General features: G+C 39.9%; 1 protein-coding gene across 7 annotated transcripts; it reads left to right on the top strand.

Moving 5' to 3' along the window:
* Nucleotides 1-440: 440 nt before the first annotated feature.
* On the top strand, nt 441-11,146 carry ss18 (SS18 subunit of BAF chromatin remodeling complex). 7 transcript variants are annotated; one of them, XM_077614411.1, is made up of 11 exons: nt 650-738; nt 1,002-1,078; nt 1,151-1,235; nt 1,960-2,116; nt 2,868-3,098; nt 3,172-3,342; nt 3,615-3,692; nt 5,752-5,874; nt 7,089-7,219; nt 7,544-7,607; nt 9,430-11,146. In XM_077614411.1, the coding sequence occupies exons 1-10, from the start codon at nt 652-654 to the stop codon at nt 7,559-7,561; spliced, it is 1,158 nt and encodes a 385-aa protein (XP_077470537.1). In that variant the 5' UTR covers nt 650-651; the 3' UTR covers nt 7,562-7,607; nt 9,430-11,146. The 7 variants fall into 7 exon arrangements, with proteins under 7 accessions (XP_077470538.1, XP_077470541.1, XP_077470542.1 ...); XM_077614412.1 differs by lacking the exons at nt 650-738; nt 7,544-7,607 and adding an exon at nt 441-622; XM_077614416.1 differs by lacking the exon at nt 7,544-7,607 and having other exon boundaries at nt 622-764.
* Nucleotides 11,147-25,392: the final 14,246 nt, after the last annotated feature.

Below are 25,392 nucleotides of genomic sequence, written 5' to 3'. Positions count from 1 at the left end.
TTTGTATTATTGTAGAAGAAACTAATTTATTGGATTGTCGACAGTAGCGAGTAGGTGTGTTGACGGATATTCTTTAATTATGTAGCGATAAAAAAGGCTTAGAATATAGCATAACGAAAAGAAATGAATATATGTGGATTAGGTGGTATTTTAAACAGGAAATATTATTTAAGTGCAAGGTTTCCTTTTTTATCCTTCTATTCAGCTGTCCATTCTGTGCCTTTCAGACTGTTTCATTACACACAACATAGGGGTCGTAGGAGTTTAATTGTATAAACAGATACGTGATTCAGTCAAGGTAACCATTTTGTTCAATTATTTACCATTTATAAAGTAGTATAAAATATTTTTGAAGTCGTGTTTGAGGTTTGATAATAACATTACTTTTAAAACATGGTTCAAAATCTCTACCACTCCCCTAAAGAGGACGAGTTCATTCCAACATCGCTTCCTATTCAGAACTGTTACATCGGAGTTGTGCAGATTTACCAATTAAGCGCGCGATTTTTAGCTTTTTATGATCTCGGTTATTTAATTGACCTCAATTATCACCATGTCGGTGGCGTTCGCACCTCACAGACAACGTGGGAAGGGGGATATTACACCCGCCGGAATACAGAAGGTAAATCCTCCTTTTGAATGCGTCGCAGAATGGAGTCCTGCTTTTTGAAACGCTGCTTACCCGCTACTGCTAATCGATGTAGTCCACCCGAGTCCGGCTGCGTCTCGAAGGATTGGGTACAACGATTCTAATCCCCCGCGCGGTGAATATAAACCTGCCATGTGCGGACGATCTATCGCGTCCAAGTTTATTCGCACTTATTTTCTCCAACCAATCTGGGCCTTAGTATGTTGTTAGCTGGTCTTAGCAGGCTAGCGAATCGCTTCTTTTGTTAGCATTAAACGCCCCCTTTTATTGCCACAATCAAATCATTCATTAAGTATTGTGTTTAAATCTATATCACGGTAGAGATTTGATAAACGTCTGCTTGTTATTGCAGCTACTTGATGAGAATAACCACTTGATTCAGAGTATTATGGACTTCCAGAGCAAGGGCAAAACAACAGAATGTTCACAGTGAGTAGTGTTCCATTGTTATATTCATCTTTTTTAAAAATGGTCGTTGACAGATGATTCTATGTATTGCAGGTATCAACAAATATTGCACAGAAATTTAGTGTACCTGGCCACAATAGCAGATTCCAATCAGAACATGCAGTCTCTCCTACCAGCAGTAAGTATCCAAAGTATTTTAGGGATGTTTGTATTGTGATGAGGACCACACTCATATGTATATATGACGAGGCAGATTCACATTTACATTTTTTTAAAACATTTTTTATGTTGCCCCTTTCCCGAGTTAGGTTTTGCCCTAAAGGTGATACAAGAATCAATTATTGCAAACATTTTGTTTCATTGTTTATCACAGAAGTATGTTGTCATTTATGAGAGTTGTATTTTGTTAATTGTAACTGTGTAGTTTATGATTAATAAAGTTAGTGAAAATCAAGTAAGAGAGTGATATTATACACAGAACCTTCTTTGAAACTGAGCCTATTTTAAATGCTCATTAATGTGAAGGATTACACTACTCAAGGTTGCTCCAGGTTTGACATCAGGACCTGTTAGTATCCAAATAATGTATTTAATTAGTAATATTTTAGGATAATTAATTTAATTGATCAATTTGGATCTTAGCATGTCAGTAAATGGGCAACAATTTTCATTGTTTTAAACTTCTGATTGATGACTCTAAAATGATTGGCTACCATTTATGGGGCAGAATGTCCAATCCCTTTCTCCCTCCCAGTCCAACTGATTTGGATGTCTAGAGCCGTCAGTCGTACTATAAGATGATGATTCACAGCCACTCCTAGTTTAAATAAATTGGATGTTTATCGTTCTCAATCACAGGCAATAAGTTCATTGTTGCAATGTTTTTTTGTGTGCCTCTACAGCCACCCACTCAAAACATGCCAATGGGTCCTGGTGGGATGAACCAAAGCGGAGGTCCACCCCAGCCAAGTCACGGTCACAATATGCCCTCTGAGGGTATGGTTGGTTGCGGTCCGCCTGCCCCTCACATGCAAAACCAGATGAACGGACAGATGCCTGGTAAGAGACCCTTCTTTCCTTCTCTATGTCGCCCCGCCCATCCCCTTTGGTCCTTAGCAATTTGGTTGCCTAGCAACAGGACTGACTTTCAAGGGAGGTTGTTCTCCTAAAGAATGATGTCACCTGTTTGTCTTGGACCTCAACTTTATCTCTTCATTATCTGCATCCTTTCACCCAAAAGTACCCTTTAAACATTGGCATTTGTTTTTCTTTGGATAATGTAATGTGTTTTATGGATTTGTATGCCTAAAGGACAGAAACCAACTTATGGTTACACAAACATTGATATGTTTTATGTTGTCCATAGGTTATGAATTGATTTGTGTTTCACGATTTCCTGTAGTATTTAAAACAAGCATGAGACTGCCACAAGCACACTCCACACTAAAAGCTTTGTGCACCTGCTCTCTCCTAGCTAACTCGTAAGGGGCAACACAGACACCAATAAGACTGCAATTAATGAATAAGACCTGCTACATATGGATGTCTCAATAGATAGTAGCACCATGCTACATTGCCACCAAGTTTCAAGATGATTGATTCACAAATGACGGAATAGGGACTTCAAAATTAGATTCCTCAAAAAGAACAAGAAGAATTACTTGAGTGGTGCCCTCAATTTATTGCACTGCAATCTAAAATTATATCCCAACACATTAATAGAAAATCCCTTGTGTGAAATACTATAAATTGTAAAGAATTTCAAGAGCTGTTGTAGCTAATCTATTTTGTAAATGTTGTTTATCCCCAGGGCCCAATCACATGCCCATGCAGGGCCCCGGTCCAGGTCCTAACCAGCCCCCCAACATGCCTGCCGGCTCGATGAACATGCCTCCCAGCAGCCACGGCTCGATGGGCGGCTACAACCACGCTGTCCCTTCATCGCAGGGAATGCCAGCGCAAAGCCAGATGAACATGACGCAGGGTCAGCCCATGGGCAACTATGGACCAAGACCTAACATGAACATGCAGCCCAGTCAAGGTAAATGCCCTCGTATATGAGCTCCATGTTAATCTCCCACAGCAGTCTCAAGTGTTCAATCCTACCCATGTAGGCCCCATGATGCACCAGCAGCCTCCCTCCCAGCAGTATAACATGCCTCCGGGCAGTGGTGGGCAGCACTATCAAGGCCAGCAGAACCCAATGGGCATGATGGGCCAGGTTAACCAGGGCAATCATGTCATGGGGCAGCGGCCAATGCCCCCATATAGACCGCCTCAGCAAGGTATTCCAGAACCTGTATGTGTGCGTGTATGTGTCAGGCTGAGAGTGTGAATCTTCCTCCTCCCTTACCTTAACCCACTTTTCTACACTTCTTACTCTTGGTTCTCTTCCGCCATCTCCACACGGATCGCCCACAAACATCTTCATGATCCAGGATGCAATAAATTGACAGAATAGTGGTCCGAAAACCAAAGACTTCCGTCCTCATCCTTACACATCTGGTCCAACAACACCTTGAATCTACTTGTGTGTATGTTGTGTATGTGTATGTAGGACCCCCTCAGCAGTACCCAGGGCAGGAAGACTACTATGGGGACCAGTACAGTCACGCAGGACAGGGAGCCTCAGAAGGTAGGAGAAATCCCTCCAGTCCTCTGTGGAGCATATCAGCCCAGCACTTGTGTTACCACACAAATGATGCAAAGAGACTGTGATTTTAAACCCCCCAAACACACACGCACTCATCAGTTTCTTGATATAGTTCCATAGGGAAAAAAGTGGCTAAAACCCTAATAAATTACACCATTACTTCCAAATTGTATTCACCATCCCCAAATGAGCTGTAGCCCATTTATTAATCCTCCGGAGTCAACGCGCGCACACTCTGCGCATGTCACTTTTCAAGCCTCATAACTTAGCGGTTACGTCGTCCATGTGCTAGCCATATGCTTCGTTTAAAAGTGCGGAAGTAGAGGGTCATTTATACCTCAGGTAAAACAGAAGATAGTGCAATTTTAGTTTTATAGACTTATTGTCCTCATGAATAAGCGATAAAACCCTGCCATTTTCAGTCCTTTTTTCCAATTGGAAAACACCGTTTAGGACTACATATGCCATAATTCCATTCAGACGTCACAAAAGAAATGACGGTCATACGCATGAGGACAGGGGCGGGTCGCACCTCCCACCCGGTGAGCAAAGAGGTGAGGAGAAGTGAATTGCAGTGCACAAATGAGTTTGGTGAATTTATTTGGAGTGGTGTGCGCAAGACTAGAAATGTTTAGTTAACTCATTTTGAATTTCTTTTGTTACAACTTGGTGAAATAGATGCCTCAGCATCATTGGCACTGACGTTCGACTATATAACATGTTTTGGCAGTATTATGGATGAATTCCCAAAATGCTAATGACCGAACCTGCTATTTAGATTCGATAACTTTTCATCCCATACTCGGGAAATTCACTATTTCAGTGAGTTATCAAAGCTAAAGTGATTTAGTCTCATATTTCTATTGAATGTTCATATTTAAAAGTTCAAAACTGTTTGGACATGTAGGTTATGTTGTCTTGAAAAGATGGACAGAACCAGGCCATTGTGAAAAGTATTTCTTTGAAATGCAAAGAATACATCAAAGGCATGCAAAATCGGACATGATAGACCCCGACCTTAAAGGGTTAACCAGATGTCCACTGCCATGCTTGCTTTGTGCTCGTGAAGGACAACAGCATCCATGTGTATACCTGGCAACCTTCACTCCTTTACCTTCCTTATTTAAATAACATTTACCTTGTATATTTCTCCTGCTAACAGTTCTCTTTCTCTGACTCTTTCAATCTTTCATACATAATATCTATCTTTCTCCTTTGGAAAGAGGAAAAGCTATATTTTCCCTTTTAACATCAACTTGGAGTTGATATATTGTTAGTTGACATGATGGTGTGCATTTGTGCGATCCAGTATATTATTATAGTAGTACTTATTTAACAATGCATTTTGGTCACTTTATTTGGTGACACAAAATTTTATATTCAATGTAAGTATGTTAAATACAATACATATAGAATGAAACCATTCACAATTTTATATGAACCCCTGATTGAAAAGTGCAGTCTCTTTGGGCAAAATGCATGTGTGCAATCATTAACTAATTGGCTTATTTTTAAAGCAATCATGGTTATTTATGTCGCAGTCACATGCCGCCAGTGTATGTAATATGTGACAATTCAAATCCTTTTATTTTTATTTTACACAAAATTTCCCTTGCAGTGGGTTATGCATTTGTATGTGATGGTCTGGTATGTACTTGCATGTGTGTGAGAGTGTGAGTTGCCACCCATATTTTTTTCATCCGAATGTTCACTTTGCCTGTGTTCAGCTGTACTGCTTCATTTGTGATGTATTAGATGTTATAACATTGAGACGGCTTTCCTCATTTTGTGACCATTGGACAGTAGTGTTCAATATCTAATCAAATAATACACATAATAATTGTATAGTTATTAAATGTGGTGCATAAGAGCCAACAGCTATGGTTATAGTACTTGAGAAAATTGAATTGATCCTTGTTAATATCTTTCTTGAAAAGACTGTGTAAATACTGTTTTGTTCCGTTGCCCTGCATTGCATTAGATGGGTCTATATTGCCCCTGTTGTATCCTTGCTCACATTGCTTGGTGCTGCCCTTTGAAGGTAATGCCCCGTACGGCCAACAGCAAGAGGCCTATCAGCAAGGCCCCCCACAGCAACAGGGTTACCCCCCTCAGCAGCAGTACCCGGGTCAACAGGGCTACCCACCACAGCAACAAGGCTATGGTGAGTTTTGATACCATTTTTTTCTAATGTTAATGATTTTTAATTTTGATTTTTTTTCTTCTACATCCTGCAGTCATTACTTATTGGTTACCATAAAATGTAAGATTAGAAGAAATGTGAACTAGATGTGAAGAGAGACTTAAAAGTGATTTTACTCAACGTGTAACCACAATTAAGTTGCAATGCAAGTAGTAAGTTTCTCTCACATCCCCTTATCCCATTTTCCTCTGGAACTTTTCATCCCTCAATCTGAGTGTGGGCCAAAGCTCAAGTGAGTAATGAGCTAGCGAGGCAAAGCTTGTGAGGTGAGATCCATCTGCCACACATGCTTACACACTCAGAGAAGCTCTTTTGTGAGCCCCCTCCAGGTTATGCTGAGCAACTTTAGGCGTTATGCACATCTAATGATACTGTGTGGGTCTCATTTGAATTGGGCCCAAGTAAGGCTTTGCTGAGTTCCACACAGATTGGATAGTTGCAACATACAGGGATTGATAGTTTTTTTCCCCCCTTTCTAACACTTCCTTTTTTCTCCTATAATGAAGTCTTCTTCTCTAATGAAGACCAACATCACATATTTGATGTCTCCTTCCATAAAAGAACTAATGTGCTGCTCCGACCTGAATTGCTCAAGGCGTAATGTAGTCCGATATCGCGCCGTCCTTTGGTCGCCATCCATCACCTTTTCATTGCATCCAATTAAGGGTTAGAAAAGGATTCCCTGGAGTTTGACCGACTTTGCTCATTAAGTCAGGTTTCAAATTTTTTTCTGCAAAGCTAAAATTCATGATGAAGCAGAAAGTTACTGTTTCCTATAATAGTTTTTTTTGCTGCTTACTGCAACGAAGCTTATAGAAGAAATTCATTTCACCATATGAAAGGAAACTAAAGATTTTGGAGAAAAAAACACGAGACACTTGTTTACAGACACAAAAAATGAAACATTACATCGTTTAAAACAATCTGGAGTGAAGGCCATCAAGGAATTCAGGAGGAGAATATGCTGGCCTATGTCAAAATGACTCAACCTTAGGTCCTAAAAACACTATAGGATGACTTGGCTCAAGACTTTACACTATCATGAAGAACCCCAAACCTAGATCCCATGAACATTTACTGAATGAAGATGAAGAAGGCAGTCCGGACTCAAAATTTGACTGAATTTGATTTATCATCCTTGCAGTCTTTTGACCAGAAACAAAATTCTCTTTTAGGTCCTTCCCAGACGGCTCCTGGACAGTATCCCAACTATCCCCAGGGGCAGGGACAGCAGTACGGTGCCTATCGTCCCCCTCAGCCCGGACCGCCGCAGGGCCAGCAGCAGCGGCCTTACGGCTATGACCAGGTGAGTATGGGCCCAGCACTGTAAGCAGCTAGATTATATATACAGTAATACAGCTTTAGTTTGTCCCTCATTTCTTTTAGTTGCTGTGTATTTATTGCATGCTCTCAATGTATTTGGGTTTACTTGATGTCGCTATTGCCATTTATGTTTTAATCCCGGTTGTATATTGTGGTTAACGTAGCATGCCCTCTTCAGGGAAAATATGAGGGGTTCTTCTTTTAAGTTTGCTGCAGACTGCTGTGGTTCTTCTTGCCCTGTAACCACCTGTGGTCTCATGATGGGGACCAGAGCTACACTTTGATATCTTTATCTTTGAATATTCAGGGGCACATGAGGAAATAAAGGCCCGGGGATTTGAACCCCCTGACTAGCTCTATAAGAAGCAAAGGTAAATGGTTGCTGTGAAGACCTCAACGTCCAATATAGATGTTTTGAGCACCTAGCCTCAATTTTGCATTTTATGTTTTCTTTCTCTCTTTTCTTTCCTTTTTCTTCCCCTCTCCCTTTGTAAAGGTTAAAATATTGCCATTTCTTATTACCTTTTAACACTGTTGATTTGCCAGGGGTCGAATTTCTAATCAAACGAGGTCCAGAAACACAGCATGCTTAGCAAATTTGCAAAAAAAACATACATTCTGTTTATCTTTTTCTTAGTATGTGTATAGAAAATTGGTGTTTTACTTCAGTTTAAAGACATGGTCTTAAGTTAAATATAGTTCGACCCCTGATTAGAGAAACATTAGCTATTACTCCCTTGTCCTGAATCATTCTCACTACAAAATAGCATCCTTGATTGCAGTGTTTCTCAAACTCGTTCACCTTAATCACCCAAAAAATGTTTGGTCAATCTGCACACCAGGTATACATAAACATTAAATCTGTTTAGTAATCCAACAACATATTTTGGACCACTACAACTTTGGATGTGAATGAGAATTAGCTCCACACTGGAAAGAAACATGTTATGATACCCTAAGAAAAGGTTTAATCCAGGAGCGGTGGGCAAATCGGTCCTCAAGGGCGGTTGTTTTTCCCCCCAATTGATCCAGCACAGACAGTTTAACCAATGAAACCCACTGATTGCACTTGTATGACACCAGATTGGTGAAAAGGTGTGCGTCTGCTTGATGAGTTGGAGCGAAAAAATGCACCCACTGCGGCCCTTTGTGGAATAGTTTGCCGACACCTGGTTTAATCCGACTAGACTACAAATGAGATAATAAAATACATGCTATACAAAATAAAGTTACATAGAGAGGTGGCGGTTTGCAATAATGGTCCAATTGTATATTACTATGCAATAGGTTTGAAAAGCATTCTTGTCACTGTCATTTTTAAGACAGGTGATGAAGATGGCAATTCTTGCAAGCTTAAGTAAGACTTTGTAATTGACTTCTGTCTTTCTTTCTAATGTTAAATTTTCTGTTAGGAAAATAAAGGAAACTACGTTTGGGTGTCTTTAAAAAAAATGTTCCTTTTGAAAATATATACCTTCCCTGCAAAATGTAAATTAATTATTAGCTATTTTTTTACAATTATCGCTCTATTGGCTTGACTTTTTCCATACAAAAAGCATTTTTCCTTATAAAATTCAAAGCACCCAAACTTGTTCGATTGATCAGATCTAAAAATGAATTGTTAACAAATGTTATTAAAATGTTTATTTTGATCATGTACACACACGAAAAAAATCTCAACCCAGTTACAAAGAAATCATAATTCTATTCATAGTTTTTTTAGGGGATTAAAACCGGGTTTTCCTGTGTGGACCTAATACTGTTTCGCAATTAAAACACTCGACATGTCTTACTACTCGTATAGTAGCTTATGTGCCTTTCTCTTTTTCATTTATACAATAGTCAATTGTAACCGATGTGTCACAATTTACTCCCTGAACCGTTTGGGTTAATTGGGGCCCACCAGTACACGCCCATTGCGTACACTTTGAGAAACACTGCTCCAGTCAAACCAAAGACTCCTGTTAAAGACTTCCAGTGCCTCCTGTAGTATTTAGAGCTCACCACTTGTGAGGATCTCCTCCCATCTGCTGGTCGAAACAGGCGAGTGCAGTCATACGTCTTGGCGTGCACTGCACTCAATCATAGAAGCCGCAGATGTTTGTTCATAGCTGAGGTGTATTATTGAATTGTGTTTAGAACAATCGAGTAACATTATTCCTGTCACCTTTCTTCCCCATTCCCTCCACACAGGGCCAGTATGGAAATTATCAGCAATGAGAAACACCCACACAGATGATATGAGAGTCACAGCAGCACAAACAAAACAAAAAACATTCTCCTTTTTTTGGGCTCATAACCATAAACATGACATTTCACCTGACCCCACCGCCCCCCAGTACGTCTCAAAGTGGCAGTGCCTTAAAATGGGAGCTGCCTTATCTTTGAGCATTGAGTCGACTGTATGACATTCTTTTTGCTTTTTTGGCAGACCGTTCAAAAGTGGTTCTACTGTGGTTCATGCTTCAGCTCCCTGTTAATAAGAAAAAGCAGTAATAGCAGTAGTAGATAAAAGTTACGTGTAAAGGAGGAAGGGACAGCGTCTAGAGTTTAGATAACAAACTTCCTGCTATACACGCCCACACAGGTACGTCTCGATGTATGTGATGTAAAAGAAAATATGTTTTTTTAAGAAATAGATGACTTTGTATAAAACATTGAAAGCTAGTACTATGATGTGTTAGTGTCAATGATGTTTTTGCTTTTTTTTTTTTATTGTTTTTTTTTTTGGTCATCCTGGATGTTGCTGTTGTGATGAACTGAACCGTTTAAACGAGTCCAATTGCTTTCCTCATTTAGTAATTTCTTGAAGGATAGCAAATCTGCCACTAGAAAGTGTTTTTCGTTTGAAAAACATGTTTACTGTACTAAATAAACTGTGCCAACTTTAAGAGTGAAAAAGGAGAGAAACCTTTTCTTTTTCTTTTCTTTAAACGCAATTTGACAAGATGTGGCCAAAGATGTGTTACACGGCAGACACCATTATAAAGACCAGGCCCAAATTGTAAACCTCCTTTACACCTGTATCAATTGCGTACAAATGAGTATAAAGGCCACACTGAAAACTAAAAATGGAAATTTATGAGAGGAACCATTTTGTATTAAGCTTAAGGCATGAGAAGAGTTTTTATGTTTTCATGTGTGAAACCGTTTTTTTTGAAGTGAAGAAAAACACTGTTACAAAAAGTTATGTTGCAAAACACATTTTCTAGAAGGAAGTTGTAAAGATGTGAAGTTATATTTGGAGCATGTAAAGGTATGTTGCAAGAATAAATAGTCATGTTACAATTTTAATTGCCACTTTATTCTTCCTTACTTTTTGCCCCCTCTCTCATGACTAGTCTCTAGAAATGTGTTTTCTTCATATTACTACTTTATTCGGATGAACATCTGACATTTTCTTGTAATATTCCAACTTTGACCTTAGATGTCAGGTGTCTCAAAATAAAGATTTGGGGGATTCATAATTTCCTTTTGATTTTTCTTTTCAATGTGGCCCTCATACTCCTTTGCCTATTGACTACAAACAGCTAAAATGTAGTGTTTGAACAATGTTTCTTTTTAAAGGTAACAAATCTGAAGTGTTTTTCTTCATTAACATGCGTGTCTAGACTGTTGTCTTTTTAGTGTCGTACGTGAATACTAACGGCTGTCACATAATGTAAAATAAAATGTGAAACAAGGTTCATGTCAAATTAAGGGGCTGCTGGTGCAGTTTCCCGTCATTGGCTTGTTTGGTGGTCAGTACCACGTACATGTAAAGCATTGGGAGGTCAACACTGGCCTCTTCTATTGTTTATATATTGCTGTTTTTTTTTTTTTAATATTTTGCATTCCCATTCGCACAACGCTCATTTGTGTCATGGTAATGTATAACTACATTCTGATAATAAATTGGAAGAATCTTTAATATACCTTTGCACTCTCATCATTCAAGTGTTGGACCCTCAAATTTGCATCTGTGACGGCTATTGGTCCAAGAAAATAGTTGGTCCACTGTAATTGTATCAATTTAATTTCCTGACGCATTATCCTTGCACTTTTACAACTTTCATCTGAAATTGTCCATTTTCTTGCAAGTTCTCAAAATTACACAGTGAAAACAAAATTTTATCTCCTTTGTATTTCTAGATTATATTCCTAAAATTGCTTCCCCCCCACTTAATGTTACAAAGCAATTTAAAGCTCAGACTTTCCCATGTAGTAAAACTACAACTTACTGAATTCACCTCAAATTTTGAGTTTTTGCTGATATTTTGTGATTTTTCACTTAAAATAACACTTTTTTTGTATGACACCTTGTCCACCACCTAATATTTTCGCTTTATTTCCCTACTTCTCCACCTCTATTATTATTGCTCGTGAATTCCAATTTCATTTTCCCTTATTAGACATGTAAAAATGTTATTAAAATATTAGTGTAATTATATTATTGTCACTCCTTGTCTTCTCCCATAATATTTCAGCTTGATTCTCCCCATCAGTTTCCCCTAATGTTATCAATGTACGTATTCTTCTGAAAACATGTCATGTAATTATCTTCATTTCACCACCAGTGACCTCGGCTGAATGTCTGCTGTGTCCAGTTTTAGCGCCTTGATTCCCTTCCTGGTGCCTCTTTAGAGGGAGAAGGACTTCCTGTCACAGGTCTGCAGATGGCACGCCAGATGTGTTTGATAGTCGTGATCAGAGAGTGGCGTTTGCTTTTATTTATTGTGAATTAAAAATGAAAAAAAACAATCAAAATACTTTTTTTTGCCATGTTTGCTGCTCATATTTAAGAGCCTCCTCCCAGTAACCACCACCAACATCCTGCTGCTCCACAGCTGGCCTCACCATCCTGCCCAGCTGCCACCAGGCCTCCCCCCTGGCCTGGTTGCTTGGCAGAGCTGCTGGAGGTGGTGGATCCCCCCTACTTCCACTCCCAGCCTGGCAGCTGCTGTCCAAAACTGCACTCGCAGGCGGTTGCCGGGGTTACACAAAGTCACTCATCCTGCGACTGTCTGAGACCATCCGGGGACGACGACGAGATGCCGAAGCGACTCACGATTGGTAAGATATCCTGTTATTTAAACTCTGAGCATGTAACACGTAAACACTAAGGTTGCTTGAACCTATCCCAACCAACTATTGAGGGCAGGCAGGGAAACACCCAAATAAGACCAACAAATATTCATCCTCATACTCATACATAGGGACAATTTTGAATGTTCCACCAGCCTACCATGCATGCATGTTTTTGGGATATGGTAGTGAACACACAAGTAGATTTTATGTCACGTTTTATTTTATGGGACATTTGCAAAGATCATTTCTAATCTTGAAGTAATTAGTTTAGTAAATTATAGTCTGGGGTGGCCCGGCGCCTGAGTGCTTAGTGTGTCGGCCTCACAGTGGGGAACCTGGGTTCAAATCCAGGTCGGTCCACCTGTGTGGAGTTTGCATGTTTTCTCCAGGTACTCTGGTTTTCTCCCACATTCCAAAGACATGCATGGTAGGCTGATTGGACACTCTAAATTGCCCGTAAGTGTGCGTGTGAGCGTGAATGGTTGTTTGTCTCCTTGTGCCCTGTGATTGGCTGCCCACCAATTCAGGGTGTCCCCCTTCCCCGCCTCTGGCCCAAAGTCAACTGGGATATGCTCCTGCACCCTCCCCGACCTTAGTGAGGATAAAGTGGTTCAAATAATGACAAAAAATTATAGTCTGTATAAATAATTTATACTGCCAATTCCTACATTCAAACTACAAAGATAGAAAGGAGCCTAAATTCAAGAATCAAGCCATTTAGATTTTTCTCATCGGCAAGCTGTTCAGAAGATTGTTATTGATGCTGATTATTTGATTCAGGGGTGAAGGGGAAGTGGGACATGAAAAACAGACTGAGAACAGAAGTTGGGCACCCTTAGTCTATTGGTATTCAAAAACATGCTTTCGTGAAAACATGCATGTCACATAGCAGTGTGATCACCCATGTTGTAAAAATATCTTTCATGTTACACCTTAGCAGAAGACATCTATGAGAGGCACGCTGCATTGTTGGTTGTAGTAGGGCATTTAAGCATTGCATAGCCGGAGTTGTGCAAACCTCCTGCCCAATAAAACAGGCGGAATCCCTTGGGCCCTTCCCTCGAGCCCCCAGTCAGCGCTTGTTTTTGCACCATTTATTTAGTGTGACACATCTCCAATTAAACTTTGGAGGCTGCTGCATTCCTCTATAACTACCTCTTATACCTCCCCAAAGGCTTTCTGTCACATAGAGAACGTGGCCATGTGGGGGGGGTGGGGGCAGATCATGTCTTTCTTGCCAGCAATAATCACACTATCATTTTTTTGTCCTCAATGACCTGTCCTTTGCAAAAAGAAATAAATAAAGCACTGAATTGTAATTGTCACAATATTGGAACAAGATAATTTGCTCCACAAATGATAAATACTGCTGTGAAACGTTTTGCTATAATTACAAAACCTAAAAATTCAATCTCCACCTATGCAGTGCATTGGTGGAAGAAACACACTGACTGAACTCACATCTAAGTCTGAAATTGTACTGGGCAATATGGCTTAAATTTGATATTTTGACCCCCTCCAAATGTGTATATTTGATATGACCAAACATTTATAAAAGTTATATATATATATATATATATAACTTTTATAAATGTTATAAAAGTTATATATATATATATATATATATATATATATATATATATATATATATATATATATATATATATATATAACTTTTATAAATATTTGGTCATATCAAATATACACATTTGGAGGGGGTCATATTAACCTAAATAGTTTGCAATGCATTAAACCACCAATTCTAAGCTACTAGAGGCACAGTAATACTGATTCATTTCCTAAAAAAATCTTTACATTTTTAGTTAAATTATTCAATTAGTTTTAAACGAGTTTATTTACAAAAATGCAACAAACTCTTCCCTCATTTTTGATTGACCAGTTTTAGATATAAAATTAGTTGTCATTTTATTAGGAAGCATTCAATTGTAGACTTCATTGCATCTTTGTTGTATTTTCTCAGTATTAAAATAAGGATTGTCTCCATGTAGGACGTTTAGAAAGGCAATCTGAAAACAAGAATGAGTGTGTAGGCGTGCGTGTGCGTGTACTTGTGTGTGTGTGAACACGCGCACTGAAGATTTCCAGAGATCGCTGCATGCATTTTGATTTACTGCTACAGTGTGCTGCGGTAATTGGATGTGACACCATTTTCGGCACTCTCCCTTGGGGAAAGAACAGGAATCTGACTATTATGGCCCAAGTCATGAATATGTCACCGCAGCAGCAAACAAAGGCCTGTGATTTTTGGATAAGTCTTCCTTCCTACAGCTTGTCACTGTGCTGATAACAGTGCCACAAGGGTAAATGGCTTGTCTGTGCTGCAAATTGCCAAATGTTTACTCAGAATGATTAATTACTATTGTCCCGTGAATACTGGGAGACAAGCGTTAGCCCGTTTGCGCTCATGAGCCAGAATGCGTCTTATTATATGATTATTAATGCTTTTATTTGGTTCTTTCAGTCAAGACAAGTCACTTAGGAAACATTAGTATGTGCTGCATATCAGAAGCCATGTTGCTAGAAAAGGTTAATCAAACCTCAATCATTCAGTGATGATTCATTGTCAACCCTCCTCAGTTCAAATGGATTTGACATCTATTGCTGTCAATGATAGTGAATGAATTAATATCATACCCCAAAGGGTGGTAAGCTACTATCACCTACAATCATTGTGTAACCTAATGGAGAAATAATAGTTGTGGTGTATCAAGCTTAGTTGAAGAAGGAATTATACTGCCAAGCAGCCATTTTCTTTATGCTTATTCTCTTCAAGTTCAAGTCTAGATTCCAATGTCTACTTTTTGTTGTTGACTAGCAATTTGTGTTCGACAGCAACTAAAAGATCTTTTGGAATTGACACCCTCAACTTGCTTTGCAGGCATCCGATGATCAGCCCTTTGTTTAAATACCCTCCTTGACTGAGGGTTTAGCCATCAAACCAAATTGAGTGTGCTGTTTGGTGTGTGTTCTCGCCTCATAAAGAAGAGTCTCCGGGTGAACTAGCAGGTACGCTTATATCAGTATTCCCACAGCCTGCATAATTGTCGTAATTTGCTTTCCCTTTGGGTAATCTGAAAACATGGCTGTTTTGATGTTTTTGGCATCCTCCATTGGCTGAGCTCACCACCCCACTGGTGGAGCCCCCATCCCAGCCCAGAGTGACACAAATAGATCCTTCCCCATAAGATGCACGTAGCTGCACATGGGCACAATCAATATGGCCCGGTCGCCAAAGGAACTGCGGCGGCATTAAAAGCACCCTCGGAGCTGCTTCTCGCCACGTCAGTGTTTTAGGGAAATAAAGCCATTGATTCTCTGGGGCGTCTGGTGGAGCGTTAATCCGAGTCTACAAATTAGAATGCGTTTGTCTGGTCACGTGAGGCTGAAATGTTCCCAAAAAGCCCATCCTAGTGAGCGATAAAGAGGACGGGGTGGCCCGCTGTGTCAGGTGATGAGGAGTGCTCTACTTGACGCCTGTGTCCGAGGGAAAGAGGCGTCTAGATGCCCGGGGCTTCCATTAGAGGCCCAGGATGGCAGCACGGGTCGATGTGCTAAGGTTTGGTTGGGGGTACTCCATCTGAAATCTGTGTGGTTCCTTTTCTCCTGATGTGAAGAGCGCAGTAACCCTGAGCCTCTGTAGACTTGGAGACAAAAAGGGAGATGGACTGCTGCTCACAGTGAATCATCCAACAGTGCCTCAGTGCAATTTAAAAACAACAAAATACATTTTAGGACCTGATACGCTTCATTTGATCGGTTCCATTCTGTTTCTTGCCACAATTGGATTGGATAACTTTATTGGATAATTATTATTAGTATGATTAATATAATTATTATTATTCATAGTCATGATGTGGGAGAGCATGGCATTCCCAATAGTACAGATGGACATTTTGGTAGCAATTATTGAACAGGAGTAATAAACACGTTTGTTAGCCTGATCTGTTTCTGAGCCTATAATCAGGAAAGATCCACTTAACAGGCGCGTCTCGTCACCCACCATCCGATGGAATAGCCTTTAATTGTAATTGCACTTGTTTCAGAGCTCTTAAATTTGATGCCAGGTACAGACAAATACACGTAGATAGACAAAACCGCAGAACCTTTCGATTAACATTTAATACTTTCTGGAGTTATTTTACAGTATAATCTACAAGGCATTATGACTTGATCCTTTAAGATATAAATATGATCTAAGTGTTTTTGTCTCACAAACTGAATTGACAAAGTGGATCAATTCATTGAGATTAAAGCCCATACACACCACAGATAGGAACACTCACACACTGTGTGGCTTGAAAGTTCTCTGCCCCAGTTCTCTGCGTCCTTGAGAGTTGTGCCTCCAGGCCTCCACTGGTGGGGTCCTGCCGTGCTCAATGTGCGCTCTCCTCTCGCTCCGCTATCCCGGTGGGGCTCTGGAGAACAACCAAGCTCCGAGGAGACTATCCATACAAGGGAGAGTGTACGAGGGTGCTCCAGACATTTCACTTTGTTCCCAGAAAGACAGCAGTGTCAACATAAATCATTTTAGATGATGTCAAGAATTAGGATAATATTTCCCCCCACACACATAAACAAAGGGAGACAAAAAATGGGAATTGTGGACATTTTATTGTGTTACCTCTGATTTAAAGTTAAAGCTGCATTATATACACATATTTATATGAAAAAAATTGAATAGCTCAATTTAACTCATAGTACAGCAGGAGGGTTAATATTGTCTAATTATTTGTTCGCTATTTATATAAGCATAGATGATGAATAGCCTTAAGTAGAACAGAATCCTTTGGCAAGCCTATTCTCCTAAAAAAAACTTAATTTTCAGTTGGTAACTAGAAAAAGCAATAGTAGTGTAAATCAATGCTTTAATATTTTGTCCTTGTATTGTACCCAGAGGGAATTTTCTCCCCCTTTTTCCCTTTGTCCACCCTAGCTGGGAATTGTGGGGATGAGAGGCTATTCCTCGACCAGCCCGTGGCGAGTGGTACCCTGATTAGCATGCCGCTTGCTCTTTGGCAGCTCTCCTGCAGGCCATGGCGCTATCATTTACGTGCTGTTTGTATTTGTACTTGATAGTATGTGCTGTTACAATTGGAATGAGCTCAGGAAGCCGCTTTGCTTTTGATCTGCTGCCAGGCATACGAAATGCGAGGATGGGCCACGGCTCTCACCTCAGCATTCCCAGAGGATTATGGGAAACTGTGACGCTTATGTTCATGGAAGGAGAAAAAAACTGGTCCCAAAAGTATCTCACTCAAGGTCGAACTATACTGAGGGAGCTTCGGGGAAACATAGAAAGAAAAGTACTGGCAAAAATAGAAAAGATCTGTGTGATGCAATCCTTTATTTGATCTGAATTGGGATAATGAAGAGCAAAAATACACATAAATCTCAGAAGAAACTCACGTGAAAACATTTGACTATCTTTTAGGAATTTAGGTGAATGAATAATCAGGCCAAGTATAAGCAGCCTCATTTTGTACCACTAAACACCACCACAATGGATTTGAAATGAAACCAACATGTGCTTCAACCCCAGACTTTCTGCTTTAATTTGACAACCGTTTTACATCCAAATCAGGTGTGGGAATTACAACCCTTTTATGGGACCAAAAGTAATGGGACAATTGGCTCAGCTGTTCGATGGCCAGGTGGGCATGTAGTATGGCTCCCAATGGAACTGGTTTCCATGTATTCTTTTAATTGATGATGTGACTGTTGAAATAAATCAGCAGAAGGAATTATGTCGTGGTTCTTGTTAAATGATAGGGGCATGCATTTTACTTGCTGAAAATGAAACTGATCAGAAAATTCCTGACGAACAAGCAGGGATTCAAGACGGTTTCAGTAAAGGTGTGGTGAAGCATCACTGAGGAGGATATACAACATATGGTGATGTCTGTGTTCCAGGCATGAGGCTGTAATTGATTGCAGTGGATTTGAAACCAAGTGAAAGTGCCATTTATTATTATCATTTGTCCCATCACTTTTTGTATATAAAAAAAACTGGTGGATTATGGTGGTGTGTATGAATAGTGTTGTAATCTGAAATCAAAGGACATATTTTCTGTTTTATTTCTTCATGGTAGTGGGTTTTAAAGCCAAAACAAGAATTTTGCCATTGTCCCAATATTAATAGTTGTTTGTAGTAGTTAGTGTTGGGAGTGTAGTATAGTTAATGTCAATGTTTTGTTCGGTGAGTGCACATGTACAGGATGTGGAAAATAAAGTGTAGTCAACAGGAACATGCAATTAAGAAAACATTCACATGGGTGCAATACAGAACATCAACTACACAGCTTGTCATAAACCCTGAATGGCTTTTATATATTGTCATCATAAAATTAACTAGTTAGTGTCTAACATAAAAGATGAAATGGAAAGAATTAAAATGCAAAATGGTTATGCATGGAGGTCATGGAGCATTGTTGTGGCCATTGTTGTTGTGACTTTAATGCCATCTCTGTATAATAGACACCCAAATGGTGACTGTCTTTTATTTGTGTCCTTGTCATTACAATAACTGGTTGATGTCAGCACTCTTGTAAAGTAGATTGGCTCCAGAGACGTTAGTTGGATTTTCCCAAGCTCCCAAATAGCAGCTTTAGTCGAGTAAGTGAAATGAAATGAAAAGCCATGTACTGCATACCGCAAAACTCTTTACTCAATATTGACATCGACCTCTGATGAGATAAGATGAAAGTCCACCATCACCTTCATAACTGCTTGCCTTCCCAGTTTTAAAAAAATGGACGTGCATCGCCGCTGTTACTGGTAAAAGTTTCAAAATGTCCTGCCCCCCACCCACCATTGCTTTCTCCTTTATTTGCCTGCAAGGTTATAATATGCTTTATATGATCGTCATTAGCCTTAGCCCCATCATTAGCATCATCCTCCTTTTTTGACCATACATAAGGCCATCCTGTTTCATCCTAATCACTTAGGGCCTAAACATTCAGTGGAGAATACTTCTGATGAGCTTGTTCCAGAAGGGCATTACCACCAGTTAAGTACAAACACCTGCTAAAATATTGGCAATTAGCACATAATTAGCTACTAATGTATTTCTAATCCGTTGCGGGCTGTAGATTTGTCTCCTTTTTTTTCTTGTGTCAACACCAACCCCCCTTTTTTTAATGTTCACTGCCGTTATTGTTTTCCTCAGGTATTTATATCCCAAGAACATTGACTAAGTGCCCGAGTTCATCATATGCAAATGGCTTATTAATTACACATGCATTATGCCCGTTTCCCAAAGACATCAAAGGGTCTGCTAGTCTTCTTCAGATGGTCCCCGTCTGGAGCAAGCTTGTGTTACAAAAGCCTGCGTGTGCACTTTGCAGCGAGGCACAATAACGACATCTTCAATTAAAAATGTACAAAGGAACCTCTCCTCTTTCCAATATTTGACAAACACCTCTGGTGCTCTTTGCTTGTTTAGTCGCTGTAAATAGCAAATAAAGACTTGAGCCTGGATTGCAAATTACTGTTATAATACAAATAATGTTTATACAGAAAATATTAAGGGAAATTGACTTTTTTGTTTTTGTTCCGTAGTTGGGCCTCTGGACTGCCTGACCACTGAAGTGGGAAAATTAAACAGCCAAGTTACACTCAACTGGGAAGGTATGGCAGCTTTTTGACCTGTTTCAGCAAATCTTAGTGCCTTTCATTTGTTTTCACAACATATTAATTGAAAATAAAAAGCAATTAGAAGCATGCATTTACTCTTGACTACATCTTCAAAATCGCAAATATTCAAAATCTTTCCAATCTGTCAAATGAAACTCCTTTCTGTGTGTGTTAATGGCTATTTTGATCTCGGTTGGTTAGCCTGAATGTCGTATTTTTTTGCTTCGTTTATTCGTCCCTGCTGGCTCCTGCCTGTTAGCGAGCAGTATGGCGGAGTTTGATTTATACACATCCTAATGTCTCGCATTGATTAGCAATAGAGCTGTAATTGGACACCAGCATTCAAGCTAGAAAGGATAAGAACAAAGAAAAAAAAGAAATGTTCAACTGTGCCATCTTACTTGTCTCGAGGGGTCATTTGGGGGTGGTATCTGTGTGTGTTTGCACTCACCATCCAACCCTGAATGGTTTGGCCTCCTGTGGGTCGACCTGATGAGGTTCTGCAAGCAAAATTATTACAGATTTTGCTTTGCTGATAAAAAAAGGTAAAAGCTCTTTGCTTCTTTACCTGTTTTTTTCTCACTTTATAGACATAATGTAATGAAAATAAGAAAGATGGCTTTTAAGGGACTCTTTTCTCCAGAAAGATTCATGTTTAAATACTACATGGCCTGGAGGCTTTGTAAACAATACATTTGTCTACCAGCCAATCATACGGCACAAAAAGATGAAAAAGCATTCACTAATTGGGAGTATACAATTAACCTGAAATCATGTTTTTAGGATGTGTGGGTGTTAAACGGGAGAAAACCTAAATATTTCCACTTGATAGAAAAGGCATACTAGCCCCTCCACATGATGCCACGAGGTGGGGCTACCTCTCCCCCAAATCAAGCCCAATTTATTGTTGTTGCAGGGATTTTGTGTGGTACAACCCAAACAATCATTTTTCATGAGGAGACCACACAGTCTGCAGTTGTCCTCATTACTAAAAAGGTAGTGTGCCCCCCCACTCCAGCCTCCTCCCCTGAAGCTAACTTCATCAACACAGCAGACAAATCTATCTTAGCTGCTCTATTTATATTTCTGACTCACTGCCATGAAGATTTATTTTACACTTCTGTCAATCTGTCTCTCTAATGGCCAAAGACAGTCTTTTTGGATAAGATTGTGTGTAGGAACAAAACGCACACCTCTGAGTGCCTAAGCAAAGAGAGCCGTCGTTAAGATGGCCAACTCAGATGTCATGTAATTAAGATGATAGTGGGGGGAAAAACACATTTCACGGCTTATTAATGCGGGCTAATGACACTGAGATCAAATGGAAGATTTCTGCTAGTTATGTGGGGTTAATCTTCTCATTTTCACCAAAGCAGACCAGATAAAATCTCCACACACATGCACGCATTTGGAATGCCCCAGAGAAAACGTGTAGCAGCGTCCCAACTTCATTAGGAAAAAGTTAAGTGGCACCAAAAATAATTCTGCTGCGTGCGTGCCCTTTTGTCAACATGCAGGTATTGCCTGTTTGAGAACATACCAACAACACATTAGACGAGCTAGGATGCAACAAACTCAATGGCTATATGAATTACATCAGTATAATCCAAGGCATTTTCACATACCTGTTAATGGAACATTTTAAATTATTTAAATACAGTATGTGGATGACATGCAATAATTCAGAAATTCATTTTATCATACTGAGTGTACAATATACATTACTTCCATTATATAAAACTAGAATTTTGTGGTGTCAAGTTGTTTCTTTCCCATATAAAAAGGCTAATCAATGCTTCTAATAATTTATATTTATTTTACCAATTGTACTTTAAATCCCTGGATGGAGATTCTATTTCCAATCTTTATTACATACAAGAAAACACAGTACATGTTTAGTAGTGTGGGGGGAAAAAAAGGTTTAAAAAGAATTAGTAAAAGATGCATAAAAAATCCTAACTAAAACAACGTTTCTGTTCAATCGTGAAAGAAAGACTGAATTAGATTTTGGTTATGCAATGTTACTTTTTCCAAAGCAACTGATGCAATCTCATAAAACTGTTGACTAATTCAAAGGTTTTATATGCATAAAAGTCATTTCTGGAAAGAGTACCACATTATTTGTGGTACATCACAATTAATATAACTTGAAACTGGATTTTATAAACAAAAACTAATACTGATTAACTCTCCCTTGACCATACACACTTTTCTGACTGTTTATGTGCTTCATTGCTGCTGATTTGGTTAGTAAAAAAATTCAATTGTACAGTTAGTTAACTAGTTAATATCTGGGTGTGAGTAACAGCGTCTTTTTGATTTTTATCCTGTATCTTTAGTAACTCCACCCGTTTTTTTTTCATTGGAAAAAAGAGGCATTGTGTTTTTGCTACAATGTAACTCATCAGGGACACATTACGGAAAATTGACTTTTTAATTGTTTGTATAAAAATAGTCCGGTCTCTGGAGTGCCAGCTTTCCCATCAAGGGTGAAATTAAACAATCAAGTAAAACTTTAGTGAATCTGCCTATTTTTTGATAATGTCTATTGTAATGAGGTTTCTAAATTTTGCCAAAACAGTCACAGGTGCTATAAATTTGATCTTCAAAAACAATAGTGACTTTCACACTAAAGTAAAGTGGCCCCACAGAGGCCATTTGTACCAATCAGATGATCCCACTGGCTACTCAAACACAAACGTCATTGTTTCATTTGGATGGAGCTCACTGGGGTTTCCACCACATTACAAATGTATTATGTACAACTAGGTTTACAGTATCTCCCCTTGTTACAACCCCAACATTTCGTTTTGCAGCTGTACTAAGTTACTTTTGCAGAAAAAATACTTCTATCAGAAACCATCATTCACTCTCAAGTTCAAGCAATTAACCCTCAAGATTAGACCCAACCTGTATCTATTGAGACAGCCATTCCAGGAGAAAAAAAAGAGTATGGATTCGACTGGTAAGGGTTGCCATTCTTCAACCGTGGGATTGTTTTTCACCTGGATGAAAACTGACACCTGCAATACACCATGGGCAACTAGAAAATGGGCAGTACTACTCCCGCTTAAAACTTGTAAAATTTAAGCTCCCACAATGCCCGGCGGGCAAGTGGTTAGCGCGTCGACCTCACGGTTCTGGAGTTGAGGGTTCGATCCTAGGTTGGTCCTCACTGCGTGGAGTTTGCATGAGTGTGAGCGCTAATGGATTTTCGTCTCCTTCTGCCCTGCGATTGGCTGGTCACTGATTCAGGGTATCCCCCACCTGGTACCCCTAGTTAGCTTGGATAGGCTCCAGCACCCACCGTGACTCTTGTGAGGATAAGCGGTTCAGAAAATGAATGAATGAAGAAACTCCCACATTGCACCCTCTAGAGTATATGGATTGGACATGAGGTTCCGTCGACATAAAAAAAAGAGTTAATGTCACGGCTCGTGATGACTTTATTATGAAGGCTCTGATCATTACATTGTCATTAGTTACCCCGGATGGCTGTGCCTCATTAATGTAACACAAACAACAGGGGTGGGGGCCAGGAGATAATGGGGTGCTGTTTTAATGAGGGTCTGCATTTGCATACTGGCCTCCACCCCCACGTGCGGCCCCTTCTCTCATTTATTAAAATAAATGGCGGACTGCTAAAGTCCACTCCCGACTCCACAACCCACATCCCCACCATAGCACACAACACAATGCTCTCTCTTAGGAATTTAAAGAATTGGATTCTCAAATGGCGGCCCAACATTTGTCATATTAGCACTCAAATATACGACGTCTGTTGTTGTGCACGCCACAATCAAAATCATCTCACATGGAACTTGGTGTCCGTGTTGAAATTCAACCTGCGAAACAACGCCTGTCAGGAGCAGCTCGTTTGTCCCTCCTGGCTTGCCATTGGGTTGGAGCAGCTTCGAGTGATTCATGATTACTTCCTGATGTGTGTATTTAAGCACCACGGAAGTGGTAGTCATTGTCGGATCGTCCTGCGTGACACTGCATACATCGCTGCAAAGGTACTGTTCTCCATGCTCCGGTTTTGTTTCGTTTTGGGATGTACAAGTCCTTGTTATTTTGTAAAGCGTTTTGAGTCATTAAAGTTACTATCATGAGCTCAGTTCGTCTCATCCCCTCCTGCTTCCCCGCTACTGGGTCCAAATCCCTCCGATTGCGCCACGACGTCTCGGCGCGATCGTAACAACGCCAGCACTTAGAGAAGTTACATTTAATTACATCTCCCATCAAGCCAAATATAAGTAAAATGGGAGAGTGTTTGATTTTCGAACTAGTTTGTTATCTTGATTGCGAGTAATTGTACAGGATGCCACCCGAGGCGAGGAAGTCCCCCCCCCCCCCCCCCCCTGCATTATTGAAAAGCTTTGATTTTGGTGAAGAAAAGATTGCTCTTTGATTGTGGGACAATTAGAAGGAAGACTTACAGTTAAGAGTCGGATAATGAAGCCTGCTTAATATGCTTCCTCGATACTATGCAGTGCATACTTTTATCATCATGGCCCAAACTACTAGAGAGGTCAAGACATACACCCTTGAAGAAGTGCTTTGTCTACTCAATAAGGAGTGTGTTTCCTCAAGCCTAACGGTGTACATGCACCACTGATATCAATCCACCCAGGACCACCAGCAGACCCTCACTTATTCACTTCCTTGACTCGCTCCATCTTTCCTTCATGCTCAAATTGACACTTGGTGCACGGGCGAGCAGAGCCTCCAGAGATGCGGCCCAGCTGTCAGCCGTCTAATCCAGTCCAAAATCCCCACGAGCGGGGCCTCCACGTGGAAGCGCATGGGCTCGTCTTCATGCCTTCGGAGGCATTTCGAACAAATGCTGCTTTTGTCAGATGGCTGCTTTGCCAGTCAAATACGTCTTGGTTATATATAAATCAAGTAATGATGTCTTTAAAAAAACAGGGGAATCGGAGAAATCCCTCTCAAGTATGGAGAGAACATCCCCAAAAGAGCTGAGAATTGTACCCGGAACCCTATAACAGTTGCACTGAATGCAACTGAAACATCACATTAGCAGGCAGGCCCCCCAGATGAAATGGATTGGCCACTGAGTTAATGTTGGTCGTTATGGAGGTCTACGTACGAGCATTGTGATGTTGTTTAGCCGACATTCAATTTTTTGCTTTTGGTTTTGGGTCCTCCAATGTGAACAAAGCACATTGTGTCTCTTTCGGCACTTGTGAGTGTTAGCATTGTTGCCATGGAAACCAGAGTACATTGACCGATTCTTTTATGCAATTTAGATACAGTAATTTGGACCTGGATAAAAAATCATGTGCCATTAATATGCTGTCATATGTATTTATTTTAATGAATTTGATGACACAAATGTTTTTTTTAAATTATAAATGTATTTTGTGTGGTTCCGGTATGCTAGGGGCAAAGACGTGGGCACACATGTTTTTTTTC

This window comes from Stigmatopora argus, chromosome 12, assembly GCF_051989625.1.
Source record: "Stigmatopora argus isolate UIUO_Sarg chromosome 12, RoL_Sarg_1.0, whole genome shotgun sequence".
Taxonomy (NCBI): domain Eukaryota; kingdom Metazoa; phylum Chordata; class Actinopteri; order Syngnathiformes; family Syngnathidae; genus Stigmatopora; species Stigmatopora argus.
The sequence above is the reverse complement of the archived record's forward strand: the minus strand, read 5'-3'. Positions and strand labels throughout refer to the sequence as shown.